This window comes from Heteronotia binoei, chromosome 21 (genome assembly GCF_032191835.1).
Source record: "Heteronotia binoei isolate CCM8104 ecotype False Entrance Well chromosome 21, APGP_CSIRO_Hbin_v1, whole genome shotgun sequence".
Taxonomy (NCBI): Eukaryota; Metazoa; Chordata; class Lepidosauria; order Squamata; family Gekkonidae; genus Heteronotia; species Heteronotia binoei.
Genome location: NC_083243.1, coordinates 14,230,884 through 14,252,456, shown reverse-complemented (window position 1 = coordinate 14,252,456; position 21,573 = coordinate 14,230,884). Strand labels below are relative to the sequence as shown.

Genomic DNA, 21,573 nt, shown 5'->3' with positions numbered 1-21,573 from the left:
TTCAAGGCAGGTGGTCTCTACAAAGTGCTCTCCATCTTGCTTAGCCTTCTGAGACTTGCTGCCTTCCTTCTTTTTTACAGCACTATTTACTTCTATCGAAACATTCACTCTGTAGGCGCGTACTGTAGCTGTATGTAGAGGTATATACGTTCCCCTTGTGGTCATCATAGCAAAAAGGTTGGGAACCGTGATCATATTGTGTGCAGATGGCTTTGGATCCCAGCTGAAATATTCTGGCTTCATTCCCACGCCGAGCCCTTTGGACCCAAACAGAGCTTTTAAGAAATCAAATACAGGCTTTGATAAACCACAATTGGAAAATTTTTTAGTGCAAGTTGGTCACTCAAAATAAGTCTTCCAGCACATACATAATGGCAAGTAATATATAAACAGCCTGCAGTATAGATTAAAACATTTGCTTCTTAAAGTAACAATGTGTTACATGTTTTCATCGTCTGATTCATCCTCTTCCTTCAGAGATTCCTGTAAAAAAAAAAAGAAATTTTAAAAAATCAGGTCCTCCTACATGGTAAGAACTCATACCCAATACTCCCTCTAGCTGCGGAGTCTTGCGAGCAAAAATTTTACTTCGTGAGCGACTGCATACGTTATTGTGCTCTGGGGCCATTTTTCCTGAGCGAAGACAAAAATGTGCGAGCCGGAGGCTAAAAAACTGTGAGCTAGCTCACACTAAGCTTAGAGGATACACTGGGCACACCCATCCAAATCTCGACCATTTGTGGGGTGAAAATTTGTGGCCGGAGATCAGGCATGACTACAAGAACCCTCTTCACAAAGGACACGTTCAAATTCCTCAAGCAGCTTGAAGTTATTTTATTTATTTGACTTGGGTTTTTATCTCGCCCTTCCCGCAAGTAGGCTGAGGGCAGGTTACAACAACAGCATTGGTTATCAAACATCAAAACAGCTTTAAAACATATTTGAGCTTCAAAGACGGTGTACCAACTATACTACACTATCTCCCAGATGTCCTAAAGTAAATTCCATTGCATTCGTGTGGGTTATCAACTCTCCAAAATTATGGTCCCCCTCATAACTAGTAACAGCAGGGGAGGGACAGTGGCTCAGTGGTAGAGCATCTGCTTGGTGAGCAAAAGGTCCCAGGTTCAATCCCCGGCATCTTTAACTAAAAAGGATCCAGGCAAGTAGGCATGAAAAACCTCCGCTTGAGACCGTGGAGAGCAGGGGAGGGAAGGTGGCTCAGTGGCAGAGCATCTGCTTAGCAAGCAGAAGGTCCCAGGTTCAATCCCCAGCATCTCCAACTAAAAAGGGTCCAGAAAGAGGTGTGAAAAACCTCAGCTTGAGACCCTGGAGAGCCGCTGCCAGTCTGAGTAGACAATACCGACTTTCATGGACCGAGGGTCTAATTCAGCAGAAGGCAGCTTCATATGTTCAGTGGTGACCGATGACAGTAAAATAATACCAAGGCTGGGCTGGAGAGGGGCAAGATGATATTTTGATGTCCGTGGCCTCATTCAAAAGCCTGGTGGGAAGAGCTCTGTCTTACAGGCTCTCCAGAGCTGTAAAAGGTCCCACAGGGCCCTGATCTCTAGTGGAAGCTCCTTCCACCAGGCAGGTCTAACCGGCATTTTAACATAAAGGGATTTGATCCAGATCCTTCACATTTTGCCAACCAAAGTTATTCTGGGAGGAATCAAAAGGAGATCCATTCCCCTCCCCACCCTGTAAGAAACCAGGACAGTATTTGAGGACTTGCCTTGGCGGGGTATGGTGAAATGGCAACTACTTCAGTGCTTACCTTGGCATATTTCTCTGCTTCTTCCTTAATGTCTTTTGGGACAATTTCATGTTTTCCCTTTGTTACTGTGAATTTATAGAATTTTCATTATTTGAAACAGTTTTACCCCCAGAGCTTTAGCTATAGTTTTGAAGACAGCATTCAACATTAATAGTAATAATAATAAAGTAACATAAAGGTAAAGGTAGTCCCCTGTGCAAGCAACAGTCGTTTCCGACTCTGGGGTGACATTGCTTTCACGATGTTTTCACGGCAGACTTTTTACAGGGTGGTTAGCCGTTGCCTCCCCCAGTCATCTACGCTTTCCCCCCGGCAAGCTGGAGACTCATTTTACCGACCTCCAGAAGATGGAAGGCTGAGTCAACCTGCAGCCGGCTACCTGAACCCAGCTTCCACTGGGATCGAACTCAGGTCATGAGCAGAGAGCTCCGACTGCAGCTTTACCACTGCACCATGGGGGCTGCTTATGTATGTAGTCTATGTAATACCAGCAATAAAACATTAAAATGTTAATCAAAATGCCTAAACACCCACCCACCAGCCAAATGCCTGAACTGTTCACCTGATGCGCAGGGCAGCCTAAGGATATGGCAAAATCAGGGCACTATCAGCAAGAAGGCTCAACATTTTGAATTTTATAAAAATGTGTCTGTTTCTGAAGGGCCTCTTCCGTTTCAATCCGTCCCATTGCGGCAGGCACCCCCAACGTTTTTTTAACTTGTGGGCACTGTTGGAATTCTGGCATGCTGTGGTAAGTGCAGCCACCCACGTGGAGGAAGCCCCAGCCCAGGAGAGAAGAGAGGCGATTAAAAATACTCTGGGAAAGAAGGCTGAGAGAGAATATAACAAACACGGCGGTGGCAACTGAACGATTCTATTTTAATCGGCGCCGCCAATCATTGCTGCTGGGGCAAGAGCCCTACCTAGATCCACTGACTTTCTAAAAACACTTAAGGGGTGCCACGAAAGGTATCGGTAAGCAGCATGATGTCCATGGGGGGGACCCCTGTAATATAGATTACAAATGTTTTGGTAATAAGCTCTTTGTATTGAGGTGCACTACGAGGAGCCCTGTGGCGCAGAGTAGCAAAGCTGCAGTACGGCAGTCCTAAGCTTTGCTCACGGCCTGAGTTCAATCCTGGCGGAAGCTGGGTTCAGGTAGCTGGCTCTAGGTTGACTCAGCCTTCCATCCTTCCGAGGTCGGTAAATGAGTCCCCAGCTTGCTGGGGGGGTGTAGATGATTGGGGAGACAATGGCAGACCACCCCATTAAAAAGTCTGCCACGAAAATGTTGTGAAAGCAACGTCACTCCAGAGTCGGAAACGACTGGTGCTTGCACAAAGGACTACCTTTAGGTTTTCAATGAGGTGCGCTAGCTTTTTTCTCCGAACACTTTTGTGCAGCAGCACTTTGGAGGTTTTAGGTATTTTTAAAAATGCCAATTGCGTTTCAATCACCCTTTTGCTTTAAATGTAAAGGGTAAACTAACTTTTAACTGGTTATTTCTACACAGGCACACAAAAAGAACCAGCCAACATTAGCAGCAATTGGGACAAGCATTACGAATGGTACCTACTTTCTCCAACCCAGCTGAGTTCAAGTTCAAAAGCTTTATCTTTTACTTCATCGTGGACTATGTAGATTCTAGAAACATGAAAAGGAGAAGAGCGATCAGCCAAAGATGTACCAACAGGCAACGCAGGATTAGCCACTCAGCTCCAGCTTTCAGAAGAAATTAAACCAGTAACGTTTCACACATACTGAAAGTGAATTGCAACATTTTAGACAAAGTGCCTTTTAGACAACTGAATCACAGAAATTCTTGACTCAATCTGCTTCACTGTAGTTCATGATATCAACCTAGAGATACTGAATTGTTGGTGCTATTTTATTGGTACAAGGCTCTGAATCTAGAGACACTTAATTGCATCCAGGTTATACAGACGCAGGACTTCATGGTTCAAATATTCACTACCTCAAGGGCCGAATGTGCCTATGTTTTAAATCATCATCATCATCGACAACATTTTCAGACCACCCTTTCCCTGAAGGGCTCAGGGCCGTGCGCAACAGGTTAAAATAAAAAGAATAGTTTGATTTCAATTTGCAATAAAATCAACCGGACTTGACGATGGCATACAATTGTACTTTGTCCCCTTCCTTGGGCAGATCAGGAACTGGTATGGAGCAGATCCTCTCGAGAGCCACAGTGTGGGCTGCCACTGTCCTCATCCATAGGCCTTGTGGAACATCTGTTTTGTATACATAGAAGCCGTCCTCCCCTCTTGCTGACTCGCAGCACTGGTATGCGGGGGCCAGGACTCCACAAGCCTTCCTACTCTTACCCTCCCGCAGAGCATTACTGCCCCAGGCAGAGTATTCCGCCTATGCCTTGTGGATAGTAGCCACTGATGGACCTCACAAAAAGCTGACGCCCTACCACAAATATTGTTCCTTAAGGTGATACAGGAATCTTGCTCTTTTCTACTATCTATTGAGAGAGAGAGAGCACACGCACGCATGCACACACGAGAGAGAGCGCCCCACTTGGCTGAAATTCAACTCTCTTCGCTAACACCCCCAACCGAAGCTGAATCTATCCTCAAAATAGGAAACGATGCTTATTTAGTACATTCTGAAATATGGCTTTTGAACTCAGTTCATAGAATCAAAGAGTTGGAAGGTACCTCCAGGGTCATCTAGTCCCAACCTCCTGCACAATGCAGGAAACTCACAAATACCTCCCCCTAAATTCACAGGATCTTCATTGCTGTCAGATGGCCATCTAGCCTCTGTTTCAAAAACTCCAAGGAAGGAGAGCCCACCGCCTCCCGAGGAAGCCTGTTCCACTGAGGAACTGCTCTAACAGTCAGGAAGTTCTTCCTAATGTTGAGCCGGAAACTTTTTGATTTAATTTCAACTCACTGGTTCTTAGTCTACAAAAATAATTAAGTGCACAAACCTAAAATGTGAAACTATGGGGTAAGAATTGGGATCTCAGATCGGTTTCTGTTCCAACAGAGCTCTAGGATCTGGGTTTAAACAGACTTATCTAGTTTATTTCCTCCGCAGCCTCAGACAGGGCTTCCTCCCCCACTCAGACAAAAGGAGGAGAAACTTAACATTCATTTATTCGTATTCTTTATGTGTACCCCCACCCTGTTCTCCCTCAGGGAGGACCCAAAGTTGCTTTGATTGTTCTCCTCTCCTCCGTTTTATCCTCACAACAACCCTGTAGGTCGGGCTGAGAGCGTGTGACTGGCCCAAGGTCACCCAGCTGGCTTCCGAGGCATGAGTGAAGATTCGAACCCAGGTCTCTCCGATTATTACTCCAACACTCCTAAGCACTACACCGCACCAATTCTCCATTACATTGCAAGCTGACCAGACGAAAGTCCCTTTCTTTCAGGATGGAGCAGACGGGTTTTCTTCCAAGCGAGAGCCAGCCCTCTAACAGAACTTGAAGATGAGGAGTGAACAACTCCCCTCCCTCCCCCTCCCCATGCACTTACATTTTTGCGACTTCTTTAACAACATCACGGCAGGTCATTTCTTTCATCTGTGGGCAAATTGGTGAGGTTAGCGTTTGGTCATGTAACAGAGAGATTTCAATACAGGTGGCTATCGCTCGCATGGTGATTGCTAAGAACTGGAAAGCCCCGCACATTCATACGATCGATATGTGGTATGACAAGCTCTGGGATCAGTATGCAATGGGGAAAACAATGGCTAACCCCTCGTTTTTTGATAATGATACTGATTTGGCTATAGATTATAAACTACTTTGGGCTCTGGTTTTGGATTTTTTTTTTTGGGGGGGGGGGGAGTCTTTTTTTTGGCCTAATGGATTATAAACTATTTTTGAATTCTTAAAATCTAGCACAATCTGTATTGTTTTCCCAGCTTCCGCCGGGATCGAACTCTGGTTGCGAGCAGAGAGCTTCTAAAGCAATTACCACTAGAAAACTCCCAGTGAACCACACTTTAATTGTGAATCTGTGTAGCTTTCTCACTGCCTGTTCCTCCATTGAGGAGATCGGGGTCTCTAGAGAGACTGATAGAATCCATGTGTGCCGTCTGTGGTTAACACCGATTCACTTGCATTGGTTGTGCACATGCACAAGTCGCAATTTAAAAAAAGACTTCAATTGATACTGCACAGTTAAATTATACTTTCTATATTTTACATCTCAGTTCTGAACAAATGGAGTCACTGCAGAAAGGAAACAAAACATGTTTCCAGGCAATCCAATGTCTGCTTCATGCATAAGTTTCATAAACTTAATGTGTTTGCATCATTTATTCTGATAGAGAAGGGCAAAAGAAATGCAGGCCTTGAATCCCTGGCAGTCTCACCCAGCCATCCTAACTCACTTCTGAGATGTTAGCAGGCACTGATTTTACAGTTAGATTTTTTTTATTATTCATACATACTAGAACAGGGGTGTCAAACATTCATTTTGGGGGCCAAATCAGGCCCTTGGAAGGCTCCTATCAGGTCCCTGGGCAACTGGCTGTCTCCTGTTTCCTTCTCCATAACAGCTTGCTTTCCAAGGCTTGCTCAATCACACAGGAGATACAGAGCAAAACCTCTATTTTCCCAACTGGCTGAGGCTTCTCCCTTGGGGAGGAAGGAAGGAGGAAGAGCTTGCTTTGCCAGGCTCTCTCAGTTGCACAACAGAGCTACTGAGCCAAGCCTCTCTTCCTTCTATTGGCTGAGGCTCCTCACCCCCAGTCTGCTGGGGAAGGAAGGAAAGAGGCAGAGCTTCCTTTGCCCAGTTCCCTGGATCCCATGGGAGAAATTCAAAGAAAGCATCTTTAAGACCAATGAGTACTAACGTTTTAAGCATGTTTTAAGTTTAAAAAAAATATATTTGTGTTTGTCTGTGTCCTTTATAAAGTTTGTATCTTTGCTACCTAATCTTAAATAGGTACACACATGGCCCAGCCCGACATGGTCCGGCCCAGCAAGGTCTCATTTATGTCAGATCCGGCCCTCATAACAAATGATTTCGACACCCCTGTCTAGAAACTTGCTTCTTAAAAAACACCCCACGGAAAATGTCAGGATTTCTCAGGAAGCTGAATGGTGAGCCCAATCCCTCTCTCTCCCCTACGGAGCCACAGCATATAGAGCTCTAGTTATGCACAAGAAAACAGCAGAGGAATGAACATTGCCTGAACTTGCAAGGAGCAAGAGAAGGGAGGGGGTGAACGGCGTTCCAAACTGCAGTCAGCATTCTTCCCACAAAGGGTTATAATAAATACCTGAGATTGGAAAGCCCTGGAAACAGCCGCCCTGCCTTTTGCAGGCACCTATTTAGCACCGCCTCAGAAGTGAGATTACAGCCAACCGGCTTGACCGTGCACCTACCTGAAGCTTTTCGATCTCTGTCTTTGCCGCCTGCCTCGCTTTACCGATGGCGCATCCCCAGTAACCCTGTGCGAGACACAAGCAATGAGACCTCTAATAAAGTTCATTTAGATGCATGTGCTTCAGAAAGAATCGCAAAAGGTCATACACAAACACAGGGATATGCCAAAGCAAAGCAGGAGCACAAAACACCCTGGGCAGCGAAGCCTTAAAACTCCTCAGTGTGAAAGATCTGGTTCAAGCTAGGAGTAGATCATATCAAAAGATAAAGGTCGTCCCCTGTGCAAGCACCAGTCATTTCCCACTCTGGGGTGACGTCGCATCACGATGTTTTCACAGCAGACTTTTTACGGGGTGGCTTGCCATCGCCTTCCCCAGTCATCTACACTTCCCCCCCCCCCAGCAAGCTGGGGACTCCTTTTACCGATCTCGGAAGGATGGAAGGCTGAGCCAGCTGCCGGAACCCAGCTTCCGCCGGGATCGAACTCAGGTCGTGAGCAGAGAGCTCGGACTGCAGTACTGCAGCTTTACCACTCTGCACCACGGGGCAGCTGAGTAGATCATATAGACACCTCCAAAGGAAGTGTAGAATACTGAGCCCAAAGATTAAAAACATCAATAGTTAGACCAAAGTACATGTGCTTATTATAAAACCATAAAAACCTTGTAGGGGCCCAAATGAAGCCTCATAAAATCAAAGGGACAAGTGCACATGAAAGATGCATGTTGACCTGACGTGTTTCGGTCATCTATGTCTTTTGACCTGCACAGGCTTTCTTCAGAGAGCAAAATACAACAAAGTCCCAGAACAAAGTTGGAATCCAGTAGCGCCTTTAAGATCAACCAAATTTTATTCAGAAAGTAAGTTTTCGTATGCATGCATACTTCTTCAGATGAAGGGATGGGGTACGGTGAGCAGAGCTACATATAGCTGGTGGGCAGTGGTTAAGCATGGTGCAGCTGCCCACCACCACTGCCCACAAAATGGTAACCACTGCCCATTTCCTTTCCATTGTCTGATGAAGTCTGCATGCATATGAAAGCTTACATTAAAGGGTTGGAGCACTTTCCCTATGAAGAAAGCTTAAAACGCTTGGGGCTCTTTAGCTTGGAGAAACGTGTCACACAGCGGCCAAAAAACCTCCCAAGTGCCATCTGGAGGTTCACAAGTGGGGCTAGAAGCCCTTCCACCAAGCACTAAGAATACAGGGCATCACCTCCTGTGGCAGTGAATTCCACATGTTAATCACCCTTTGGGTGAAGAAGGACTTCCTTTTATCTATTCTAACCTGACTTCTCAGCAATTTCATCGAATGCCCACGAGTTCTTGTATTGTGAGAAAGGGAGAAAAGTACTTCTTTCTCTACTTTCTCCATCCCATGCAAAATCTTGTCAACCTCTATCATGTCACCCCGCAGTCGACGTTTCTCCAAGCTAAAGAGCCCCAAGCGTTTTAACCTTTCTTCATAGGGAAAGTGTTCCAACCCTTTAATCATTCTAGTTGCCCTTTTCTGGACTTTTTCCAATGCTATAATATCCTTTTTGAGGTGCGGCAACCAGAACTGCACACAGTACTCCAAATGAGACCGCACCATCGATTTATACAGGGGCATTATGATACTGGCTGATTTGTTTTAAATTCCCTTCCTAATAATTCCCAGCATGGCGTTGGCCTTTTCTATTGCAAACGCACACTGTCTTAACATTTTCAGTGAGTTATCTACCATGACCCCAAGATCTCTCTCTTGGTCAGTCTCTGCCAGTTCACACTCCATCACACACACTTGTATTTGCAGCTGGGATTCTTGGCCCCAATGTGCATTACTTTGCACTTGGCCACATTGAACCGCATCTGCCACGTTGACGCCCACTCACCCAGCCTCGACAGATCCTACTTTGTTCTACTGCTTCAGACCAACACGGCTGCCCACTTGGATCTATCTACAGGAATCTGACACTGTTTAAAGAAACATTGTGCTCCGCAGTACAAAACATTCCCTCTCCGTCAGCTGGAAGCTAGAGCGAATGATCACTGTATTATCAGCTTCCATGTAAGACAAGAGTTCTTGAAGAAGAAGTGAAAAATTAGCCAAAGGAAGCAAAGTCGTTAAAAAAAAACCACTCACGTATGAAACTCCCGATGGATCGATCATATAGAGCTGTGCACCCTCGTCCTCATCATACGAACCCAACATGAAGCTGGAAAGGAAAAAGAAAAAGATCTTGCTGGCCGCAGACAACTAAAGCACAACCCACACGGAGGGCTGAACCCAGATCTTCTGTTCTGCCAGCTGAAGTACCTTCTGCCAACCAGACAACAATTCCCACCTCTGCCATCTAATAGGTGAGAAGGGGGAGGGAAGGACCCTGGGGAATGGCAGCGGGTGAAGTGGGGAGCATATAGTGGAGGGAGGCAATCTGCAAAAACTTCCCCCCCACCACCACCACAATGGGGAAAAACCTTGGAATTAAGTCTAAAGTGCAAGACATCCCGTATCGCTTGCGTTTGTCGTGCCGACAACCGTCGCCACGAACTGCAATTAGTCTAAAAATGAAAACTGATCAAGGCATGATAAATGCGGCTGCCAGGCTCCAAGCAGCGAAAGGTGGCGCACCCTCAGCATACAGAGAGGTTTCAGACCCTACTCAGATGACTGAACACTGTCCGTCTAAAGAAAGCTGTGCGTTGAGGCCAGAGAAACCCAAGAAGTAGCCTTCTCCATTCTGAACTGTTTGCGCCTACAGCTGTTACTGAAACTGCACCAAAATGCTTCTGGTGTGCTTCAGCACCACTCCGCAGGGAGCTAAAGGCCAGAGGAAGCAACTGTCTTTCTGTTTTAAAATATAAGAACTATTGCCCTTGGGGAAAGTGCTTTTGTTGAAACAAGTCAGGCAGCACATTTCCCAATGGAAGTGTCTCGCTTTCCCCTTCCCTAGTACTTTTAAGGCTGTTTTTAGCGCTTCCCTTTTCTTTTTGCGTATTGTTGGCACTCTCTGTCTGGCCAGTGATGGCTCTGTATTCTGGGTGCTTGGGGGGCACAGTGAGAGGATTTCTTATGTCCTGGCCCCACTGATGGACCTCCTGATGGCGCCTGTTTTTTTGGCCACTGTGTGACACAGAGTGTTGGACTGGATGGGCCATTGGCCTCTCTTATGGCTTCTCTTATGTTCTTAAGTGTGGCTTCTCTTATGTTCTTAAGTGTGACACAGAGTGTTGGACTGGATGGGCCATTGGCCTGATCCAACATGGCTTCTCTTATGTTCTTAAGTACGACACAGAGTGTTGGACTGGATGGGCCACTGGCCTGATCCCACATGGCTTCTTTTTCACACTGAGGTAGCAGAACATTCTCCAGATGTGGAATGACTCTCCCCTCAAAGCACCTGAAAACCAGCACAGCCTCTTCAGTAGGGGCACCAAGGCTATGACATTTTAACTGCACACATTGTGAGTGCCTGCTTGCCCAGGGGAAGAAAAAAATAGATAATGGATTTATATCCCACCCTCCACTCCGAATCTCAGAGCAGCTCACCATCTCCTTTAGCTTCCTCCCCCACAACAGACACCCTCTGAGGTGAGTGGAGCTGTGAGTTCTCTCAGAACCCGCCCTTTCAAGGACAACTATGGAGAGCTATCATCTGACCCAAGGCCATGCCAGCAGCTGCAAGTGGAGGAGTGGAGAATCAAACCCGGTTCTCCCAGATAAGAGTTCACAGACTTCACCACTACACCAAACTGGCTCTCAGGGAGGGAGGGCGGAGAGACAGTTGCTCACAAGGGCAGAGCAGCTACAACCTGCTCTTGAGCCACACCTGAAGCTGCCTGACGCTGATCAGACCAATACTCCATCAAGGTTACTTGTGTCTGCCCAGAGTGGCAGTGGGTCTCCAGCATCTCAGGTAGAGATCTTTCGAAGCCCATCCTACCTGATCTATGGGAATTGAACCTGGGGCCTTCTGCACGCCAAGCAGATGCTCCACCACAAAGCCATGGCCCCTCCCCATCTCTGCCAGTGTTAAAATTTGTTGTTCGTTCGGGTTTAAACATTTTTTGGGTTTCAGTTTTGTTTGGCCGCGAAGCATATAAGCCGCTTTGAGTCCACAACCGGATGGAGAAAAGCAGGTTAAAAAGTATCCTAAGTCAATAAATGGGGATAAAGAAAAGCTTTTAAATAGCGTTTTACAGACGTCTGTTGTGGCTTTTGAAGCTCAGCACCCTGCCTGAAGCCTGGATGGCAAAAGGTGTGTTATGAATGGCAGCCGAAGGAGTGAAACCTCACATCTCCTGACCATCCCACCAATCAAAGCTCATCCAGTGAGCAACATGGAAAGGAAAAGGAAAGGTCCCCTGTGCAAGCACCAGTCGTTTCTGACTCTGGGGTGACGTTGCTTTCACAACGTTTTCACGGCAGACTTTTAACGGGGTGGTTTGCCAGTGCCTTCCCCGGTCCTCTACACTTTTCCCCCAGCAAGCTGGGTACTCATTTGACCGACCTCGGAAGGATGGAAGGCTGAGTCAAGCTGGAGTCGGCTACCTGAAAACCCAGCTTTTGCCGGGGATCGAACAGGTCATGAGCAGAGCTTAGGAATGCAGTACTGCAGCTTTATCACTCTGCGCCACATGAGAGATGGTCTTTTTGGCAGCCCCAGGATTATGGAACAGCCTCCATAGGCAGATGCACCTCTTTCCCCCCCTCGCCTTCATTCTACAAGAGGCAGTTGAAGACAATTTTATTTTGAACTGCATTTGACCAATTTTGCTTTTATTCATTGGCAGCCTTAATCAAAGTTTTTTTCAGTTGCGGTCTTTAGGTTATTTCATTTCTATTGTAAGCCAACTTGAGTTCCACAAGGCACAAAAATAGTAAAGAGCCCAGTAGCACTTTTAAGACTACCAAATCTTGTTGCAGCATAAGCTTTCGAGAAACACAACTCTCTTTGTCAGATGCATCTGACAAAGAGAGCTGTGTTTCTCGAAAGCTTACGCTACAATAGAATTTGTTAGGCTTAAAGGTGCTCCTGGACTCTTTACTATTTTGCAGCAACACAACTAACCCCTCTGGGTCCATGGACAAGGTACAAAGGCAGCTAACCAATGTTTTATAAAAATAACATACCTGCAACCAAAAGGTCGGACAGCGCTATACAACGTGTAGGCGTGCACATACATAGCCACTCGGTCTGCAAGATGCTACAGGAGATGGGGAGGGAGGGAGAGAGACAAGGCTTTTAGAGGGCTAAAAATAAATGGTAATCTATTCTCAATTTATTGAAGAAGAAGAAGATATTGGATTTATATCCCGCCCTCCACTCTGAAGAGTCTCAGAGCGGCTCACAATCTCCTTTCCCTTCCTCCCCCACAACAAACACCCTGTCAGGTGGGTGGGGCTGGAGAGGGCTCTCACAGCAGCTGCCCTTTCAAAGACTACCTCTGCCAAAGCTACGGCTGACCCAAGGCCATGCCAGAGGTGCAAGTGGTGGAGTGGGGAATCAGACCCGGTTCTCCCAGATAAGAGTCCACACACTTAACCACTACACCAAACTGGCTCGGGGGTGACCATACTGCAGCGGGGTGACCATACTGCATAAATCAGGGGTGACCATACTGCAGCTCTCTAAGCCCCTACTGCCCCACTGGCCAGCTTAGAAAAGACATTTGTCTCTTTAAACCACTTCTCCAAGCCAAGCCAGCTGCCAGATTGGAAAATGCATTTAAAGTTAAAGTTGCTTTCTTTCCACCTCTCTCCTCCCCATCTATTTCTTTCCTTCCCTCCCTCCCTCCAACATCTGACATTCATGTCTTGTGGCTCTCAAGCATCTGAAGACATAGACATATGAAGCTGCCTTACATTGAATCAGACCCTCAGTCCATCAAAGCCAGTCGTCCACTCAAGAAGACGACGACTGCAGATTTATACCCTGCCCTTCTCTCTGAAACAGAGACTCAGAGCGGCTTCCAATCTCCTATATCTTCTCCCCCCACAACAGGCACCCTGTGAGGTGGGTGGGGCTGAGAGGGCTCTCACAGCAGCTGCCCTTTCAAGGACAACCTCTGCCAGAGCTATGGCTGACGCAAGGCCATTCCAGCAGCTGCAAGTGGAGGAGTGGGGAATCATACCCGGTTCTCCCAGATAAGAGTCCGCACACTTAACCACTCTACTCAGACTGGCAGTGGCTCTCCAGGGTCTAAAGCTGAGGGTTTTCATGCCTATTTGCCTGGACCCTTTTTTAATGGAGATGCCAGGGATTGAACCTGGGACCTTCTGCATGCCAAGCAGATGCTCTGCCACTGAGCTACAGCCCCACTAAATGATTCTCCAGGGTCTCAGGCTGAGGTCTTTCCCATCACCTCCTTCCAGGTTCTTTTCAACTGGAGATGCCGGGGATTGAACCTGGGACCTTCTGCTTACCAAGCAGATGCTCTGCCACTGAGCCACCATCCCTCCCCTGACGTTTATTCTATGTGCCTCTTATGTTAAGCAAGCCTGGCCACCCCTGTATCAAATCATTTCTACCCTGCCTTTCTATGCAGCTGAAGGCAGAAGGTGCTGTGAAACAGTAACAAGGAAGCTCTCGGCAGGAGCAGAAACCTACTTTGAGTGGAATATTATAACCGTAGTTGGATCTAAAGTTCGACGCTTCTTCCCTTGCTATGTCAGCCAGGGACCGGGCATCTGCCAGGAGTCCTGCTACTGCCTGAAACAAAGAGCATCACGTCAAAACAGGGAGGGAGGGAGTCAAAACAGGACTCGCAAGAAACCAAACATCCCAGTTGTCTCCAAGCTTTGTTCCATTTGGTATCCTTTAGACATCAGCCATGTGATTACCAAGCACATGTCTCCAGAACTGGAAAAACTAGTATTGCCACCCCCACAGGCTGAGGCCTCAGCCTCTTCCTGGCTGCTCTCTGAAACCGACAAAGCTGCATTAGCCGAGCCTGGCCGCATGTTTCTAATAACCACCGGCGAGGGCTAGGAGAGGAAGCACCGACTCACCATTCCGACATGCCTGTCGACATTGAAGAGACGTTTATTGGAGCCTTCTTCGTACAGCTTGGACAGCACTAGTTTTTCTACTCCGAAGACGACACCGTCCTTACACCTGATCCCGATTGCTGTGCTGGAAAAAAACCCCATCGACACCAGTCAGTTCACAGGATTTATGGCACTTTCCAATTACCTTTCTAGTCGGGACGTGCTTGAGGAAATGGACAAAAGAGAGATGTAAAAGCCAAAGGAAAGTGAGCGAGTTAACAATAAAGAAGCTAGCGCTTATACTGAGTCTCTATCGGTAAAAAGGACTAACCTAGTAGTCAAACAAATGCCTTCATAAATGGAATAGTCTAGTCACAAAAAAGGGTATGACCAGGGGTCATTTTGTAGAAAAATAGGTGGCGGAGCTCTAATTAGCATAACTCATTAGCATATGCCCCCCCCAGCCAAAAGCAACCTGATGCAAGAAAGGAGAGCCCTGGGCAAGCGAGGCCTGCTTGGGCTGGCTAGAAATCCAGCCAGCCCAAGCAGGCTTCGCTCGCCTGGGGCCCTCCTGGGTCACCCCCACCCCCACCCCCGTCAAAAGGCCAACAAGACACCTGCCACCCAAAATCACATAAGAAGTGGAGAAAGGGTGGTGCAGGTTTCTCCAGGAGCTAATGAGGGCTGCTGGGGGCATGGCAAAGCCCCTGGTAGCTGGCTGGCTGCCCGCTCTCCTAATCCAGGGACTGTTATGCAGCTGCACCTACTATTCAGTGGACAAGGTAGGTGGAGAGGAAGAGGGGGAACCCTCAGAAAGGTTTTGTGAGCTCCTGCTGATTCTGAGGCCTGCATATGACAAGTGGGACACCATGGCTCTAGCAGAACGCAGCAATAACAAAATCTCAGGAAAAGCATGCAGGAATGGATACACCCACTGGAAAAATAATAATAATAAAAATCATCATCATCACTTTTTGGACAGCTTCACAGCCTTCGTGTTTAGTTGGAGGAATACCATCAGTCCCACCCCCCTGGAGAAGAAGAAGACTGCAGATTTATACCCCACCTCTCTGAATCAGAGACTCAGAGCGGCTTACGATCTCCTATATCTTCTTCCCCCACAACAGGCACCCTGTGAGATGGGTGGGGCTGAGAGGGCTCTCACAGCAGCTGCCCTTTCAAGGACAGAGTCTAAAAGCGGCCTGCAGTCTCTTTTCCCTTCCTCCCCCACAACAGACACCCTGTGAGGTGGGTGGGGCTGAGAGGGCTCTCCCAGCAGCTGCCCTTTCAAGGACAACCTCTGCCAGAGCTATGGCTGACCCAAGGCCATTCCAGCAGGTACAAGTGGAGGAGTGGGGAATCAAACCCGGTTCTCCCAGATAAGAGTCCACGCACTTAACCACTACACCAAACTGGCTCTCCAGTTTGGTGTAGTGGTTAAGTGATGGGCCCGAAGACACTGCAGTCAAGCTACCCAAGTAGAAGCTCATGTATAGTTTTAATGGTGTGTTTAAAATTTACCATATATACAAAGATTGCAATATATCTTCCCCTTGGTATATTACTTATATTTTAAACTGCTACAAGACTACCTTGAAGAAAAGTTTGTGGGTCTTAAAGGTGCCACTACCAAACAAGTGTATGTTCACTAACATACATGCAGCTTCACTGAATTGCCATATGAATAGATGCCACAACTGAAGTCAATTCTATAGCCTTGGCAGAAAATTTGAAACACTTATAAGCAATGCTCCCTTTAAGCTCTGGAGTCTTGGGAGCAAAGATTCTACTTTGTGAACTACTGGCATTAAAGCTCTGAGCAAGCGATTTGGCTATGCATAAATTAGTTTGCTCTGGGGCCATCCTTCCTGAGTTAAAACAAAAATGTGTGAGCCAGAGGCTAAAAAATGGTGAGCTAACTCACACTAACTCATCTTAGAGGGAAACTGCATATAACCCCTCTCCATTCCCGAGATTATTCACTCTCAAAGTTGACCATGAAGCTAAAAACACAATCAAGTCAAAAGGAATTCATTCCTTCAAATGAAGACAGATGAAGATGGGTGTTAGTCTGTAGCAGTAGAAAAGACCAAGAGTCCAGTAGCGTTTTAACAAGACTAACAAAAACTATGGAAGGGTAGGAGCTTTCATGAATCACTGCTAGCTGTTTCTGAAGGAGTGCAGACTCACAGAAACTCATACAGCACAACAGATTTTGTTGGTTTTTAAGGTGCTACTGGACTCTTAACTCTTTTCTATTCCTTCAAATGGTCCCTTTACATCAGGGATGTCAAACGTGTGGCCTGAGGGCTGAATCAGACCCCCAGAGGGCTCCTATTAGGCCCCTGAGCAACTGGCTGTCGTCTGCTTCCTTCTCCCCCTCTCTTGCTTCCTTCTGCATCACAGCTCAAAAATAAGGTATGGGCTGTATATGCTGAAAACCCCAGATTCAATAACCAGCCCAAATTTCAGACAAAGCACTGCCAGTCAGAAGAACACAAGGCTCTGGACGAGATGGAATGACAACAGTCTCACTTGTTACGAGGCAGCTTCACGTACTTTTTTTGGGGGGGGAAGCAATAATTCTCTCCAACTACTTGCTTCTCTCATTATTTTGAAGTGGTAGGATAACAGAACCAGTCATTGTTCTTACCTGCTGTTCTCCACAGCTTTCATCGCATACTCGACTTGAAACACTCTGCCATCTGGAGAAAACGTAGAGGCCGACAAGTCATACTGTAAAAGACGAGTAAATACTTTGAATAATTTAAAAGAAAAACAACCGGAGCCTGAAGATACCAAACACGGAGCTCATTAACTGGCTCTGTTACATGGCTTGCTGTTCAGATTTGGGGAGGGGCTATGTCCCAGTGATGGAACATCTGTTTGGCACGCAGCAAGATCCCAGGTTCAATCTCTGGCATCTCCAGTTAAAAAGAACTTAGACCCCTGGAGAACCGTTGCCAATCAGAGTAGACAAATACTGACTTTGATGGGCCAAGGGCCTGTTTCAGTATAAGGCAGTTTCATGCGTGTTCACAGATGTTGTGCATAGTTCTTTCCCAACGGTAACACAGAAAGACTCAGAAATACCGTGTGTTTTCTGTAGCTAAATTCTAAAGGGGTGGAATTCTTGCAGGAGCTCTAGCAGGCCACACACCCCCTGATGTAGCCAATCCTCCAAGAGCTTACAAGGCTCTTTTTTGTAAGCTCTTGGAGCATTGGCTACATCAGGGGTGCATGGCCTAATATGCAAAGGAGCTCCTGCTAGAATTCTACCCCTGAATATCTGTATTTACCCTACTTCAGTTGGCTGCTGTATATGTGGATGGGGTTACTAGTAGTTTGGTGTCACATCATGTGGTGATTTTTGGTAAAAATTACCAGTGGGAGAATGAGTTGTCAGCTGGGTGTCACGTGTTTTATATACCACTAGAAGTCATGGTGGGATGGAGGATTGTGGCTACTCACTGGCAGCATCATGTTTTAAGGGCTACTTACTAGTTACGCTTTTGTGAGCCACAGAATCAGACATTGACATTTCAAAGCACCTTTGCTTGATTTTCGTGGGCAAATTTTAATGTTGTATTGGCTTACGAGTTCTATCCGTTATTGGCAATGAACAAACATCCAGTTTAACACTCTACCATTCTTAAGGGTGCATGAAAACAGATTTCAGGTAACCAAACCATAAAACGCATATGGTCATTTTCAGTGCTCCCTCTAAGCTGAGTTAGCGTGAGCTAGCTCAGATTTTTAGCCTTCAGCTCACACATTTTTGTCTTAGCTCAGGAAGCAGGACCCCAGAGCACAAGAATTTATGCAGCAGCTCACAACTTTAACACCAGTAGCTCACAAAGTAGAATCTTTGGTCGCAAGACTCTCCAGCTTAGAGGGAACACTGGTCGCTTTCCAGTGATCAAGGATGCAATACTGGGCTCTTATTTAGAAATAAATAGAATTTATTCTATGTAACGATGCTTATAAAGAAGACATGTAATACCATCACTCTTGCAAAATTCGTTCAGGAAAATCCCTGGGGATCTTTGATTTACACTGCCCAACAGCAGCCTCTGCTGGCCAATCGAGAATGACAGAAAGTGGCCTCAGCTCTTAATTTTTTAAAGCTCTCTCTCAGTTTTAAGACCATTTAAATCATGTTTGCATTGGCAAAAACCTAGGGTTTGTGTATGGATTTGTAACCATTTATCACACTTTCATATTAAAATAGATATTAAAGGCCTACTTCAGGTGGGTCGCTGTGCTGGCCTGAAGCAGCAAAACAAAGTTGAAGTCCAGTGGCACTTTTAAGACCAACAAAGTCTTCATTCAACAACCAACAGACCAACAAAACCCTTCATTCAAAGTATTAGCTTTCATGTGCATGCAGATACTTCAGATACTGGTGCCTAAAGACGCACCTGAAAGCATATACCTAGAATAAAACTTCGTTGACATTAAACTCCTGTGTTTTCTTCACTGGGTGGCCAAGTCCGGCCAAATGCAAGCTTGTTAGAACACCGCTAAAAGCTGGAGTTGGCCACTGCACAAAGTCAGTTTGAAACTAAACCAGAGACCAATATGCAGTCATTTATTTATATTCCACTTTTCTCCTCAGTTGGAACTCAAAGAGACTTAAGAGCATAGTTTTCCCATCCTCCATTTTCTCACAACTCTCTGAGGTAGGCCAGGGTGAGCTTTTGTGATGGCCCAAAGTCAACGAGCACGTGGTAGAAGTGGGAATTTGAACCCAGGTCTCCCAGGAGACCAGGCTTCTGTACACTACCCCATGGCAGGGAAGAAATTCAGCAAATCAATGGAATTTTTAAGATACATGCCCCAAAATCAATAAGGTATTTTGTTAGCACTATGGTCTCCTTCACCAATAACTGTATATCTCTTTTAGCATATCAAACAATGTAGTGTGTAAACCAGGTAAACCTACCATGTCTAGTTTCTAGGTGGATTAGAAGCCTGGAGTTATGGGATTTTTCCAACAGCATCATAAAAGTGGCCTTGGATGTACCATAAATCAGGACATGGATGTGAAAGTAAAATAAATGTCCAGATGGTTCTGACAACTAGTGGGTGGGAAAAGGCTATGAACTGAAGCTTAACAAAACAGTCAATGAGTGCATTCACACTACACTAAATAATGCATGTTGCAACTGGTTTTTTCCTATTACACAGTAATAATCCAGATGCAGGATGCACTGTTTAGTATGGTGTGAATGCACCCGTTGTCCCTACATTTGTTAAATGACAGACGCCACCTTCTCAAGACTGGTTCACATCTGATACCTCTTCTGGACTATAAACATAAAATAAATACTTGTGATTCACCCAGCTCCACTCCATTAAGGGCTACACAAAGCAGGAGAGCCAGTGGTGTAGTGGTGAAGTGTGCGGACTCTTATCTGGGAGAACCGGGTTTGATTCCCCACTCCTCCACTTGCACCTGCTGGAATGGCCTTGGGTCAGCCATAGCTCTGGCAGAGGTTGTCCTTGAAAGGGCAGCTGCTGTGAGAGCCCTCTCCAGCCCCACCCACCTCACAGGGTGTCTGTTGTGGGGGAGGAAGGGAAAGGAGATTGTAGGCCGCTCTGAGACTCTGTCCTTGAAAGGGCAGCTGCTGTGAGAGCCCTCTCCAGCCCCACCCACCTCACAGGGTGTCTGTTGTGGGGGAGGAAGGTAAAGGAGATTGTGAGCCGCTCTGTGACTCTTTGGAGTGGAGAGCGGGATATAAATCCAATATCTTCTTCATCTTCTTCAATTATTCTGCTTTTCCAGGAATGCTTTTAGATTCTTTTTTTTTTAAAGATCATACTTTGCCATACCCTTGGCCACCTGACTTAAAAGCTCTTGCAGTGTTTGTAGCCTGCCCTGAGTTCCAGTGAGAAAGTCAGACTACAAAAGAAACCAGCAACACAAAATCCATTCTCAGGCCACTTGGAGCAAGGATGGCCAAACTGCATCTCAGGAGCCACATGTGCCTGTTTCACACATATCGCCCGGCTCTTGAAGCTCCCACTGGCCCGTTGGCCAGCTTAGAGAAGACATTTCTCTCTTTAAATCACTTCTCCAAGCCAAGCCAGCGGCTTGGAGAATGCTTTTAAAGTTAAAGTTACCTTCTTTCCACCTCTCCCTCACCCCCATCTATTTGCCTTCCTTCCAGCTCCCAAACATCTGACGTTCCCGTCCTGCAGCCCTCAAACATCTGATGTTAATTCTATGTGGCTCTTACATTAAGATAGATCCAAGTGGGCAGCCGTGTTGGTCTGAAGCAATAGCACAAAGCAGTAGACAAGTGGCACCTTTAAGACCAACTAAGTTTTATTCAGAACTTAAGCTTTCGTATGCTCTAAGCAGACTTCATCGGACAAAATGGGAATGGCAAGCCATCCTTAAATATAGAGAAAGTGGGCAGTGAGTTGGTATGTAGAGTGATGGGAATGTTTTTAGCAGATCAAAAGAACCACAAATAGGGGTCTGTGTTTGTTAGTGTTGTTAACTGGACTGAAACAACTGTGGAGGGTGATAAAGAGCAGATTGATGTCATAGGTGCGAAGTGCCATAAAGGACACCTATGACATCAATCTGCTCTTTATCACCCTCCACTGTTGTTTCAGTCCAGTTAACAACGCTAACAAACACAGACCCCAATTTCTTTTCATCTGCTAAAAACCATTCCCATGACTCTACATACCAACCCACGGCCCGCTTTCTCTCTATTTAAGGACGGCTTGCCATTCCCATTTTGTCTGATGAAGCCTGCTTAGAGAATACGAAAGCTTACATTCTGAATAAAACTTAGTCGGTTTTAAAGCTGCCAGTTGTCTACTCCTTTGCTCGTACATTAAAGCAAGTTCGGCTACCCCTGTCTTGGAGCATCCTCGGGGCGGCCTCCCCCCCCTCCTCCTCCCCGCTTCTTCCGCTTTCGGTTTCCAGGGTGACTCAGCATCCAACCAGGTCTCCCTCCGTGAGCGCCGCGGGGTGACGTCAGGAGACGGCGAGCGACCCCCTCCTCAGCACCGCCGAAAGACCCGTATGTAGCCAATGGGCGGGGGGGAGAAAGAGGGGAGAAGGAGCCCCGCTTTTCCCTCCCCTCAGCGGCGGTTCAGCCCGCGGGCTCCGGCGGCCCTTCTTTTGCCTTCCCACCTGACTCACCCCGGTGCCGATGGAGCTCATGGCTGAGGAAAACGCCGCGAGCCGAACCAACCGCTCTCGCCCCTCGCCGGCCTGTCTTTCTTTTTCTCCCCCTCAGGATCTCACCCACTCGCGGTTCCCCGACGCCGGCCAACAACGCGAGCGCCCATTGGACGCCGTCTGTGACCGGCCGGCCAATTGGAAAAGCCTTGCTGGTGGGGGGGGTGCGCGCGCACCCGCAGGAGAGCGCCGAGTCACTGCTGCTGAAACGGTGCATGTGGGCGGAGTGCGCATGCGCGAA

General features: G+C 46.8%; 1 protein-coding gene and 1 non-coding gene across 2 annotated transcripts; both read right to left on the bottom strand.

Moving 5' to 3' along the window:
* Positions 1 to 303: 303 nt before the first annotated feature.
* Positions 304 to 21,489, bottom strand: PSMA3 (proteasome 20S subunit alpha 3). The gene is made up of 11 exons (XM_060263162.1): positions 21,294 to 21,489; positions 16,782 to 16,864; positions 14,150 to 14,273; positions 13,749 to 13,850; positions 12,272 to 12,345; positions 9,281 to 9,353; positions 7,155 to 7,220; positions 5,293 to 5,339; positions 3,357 to 3,424; positions 1,781 to 1,845; positions 304 to 483 (listed from the first exon to the last, which is right to left on the bottom strand). The coding sequence occupies exons 1-11, from the start codon at positions 21,312 to 21,314 to the stop codon at positions 439 to 441; spliced, it is 768 nt and encodes a 255-aa protein (XP_060119145.1). The 5' UTR covers positions 21,315 to 21,489; the 3' UTR covers positions 304 to 438.
* Positions 13,387 to 13,458, bottom strand: TRNAA-GGC (transfer RNA alanine (anticodon GGC)). Its single transcript has one exon. It is a non-coding gene; the product is annotated as a tRNA-Ala (tRNA).
* Positions 21,490 to 21,573: the final 84 nt, after the last annotated feature.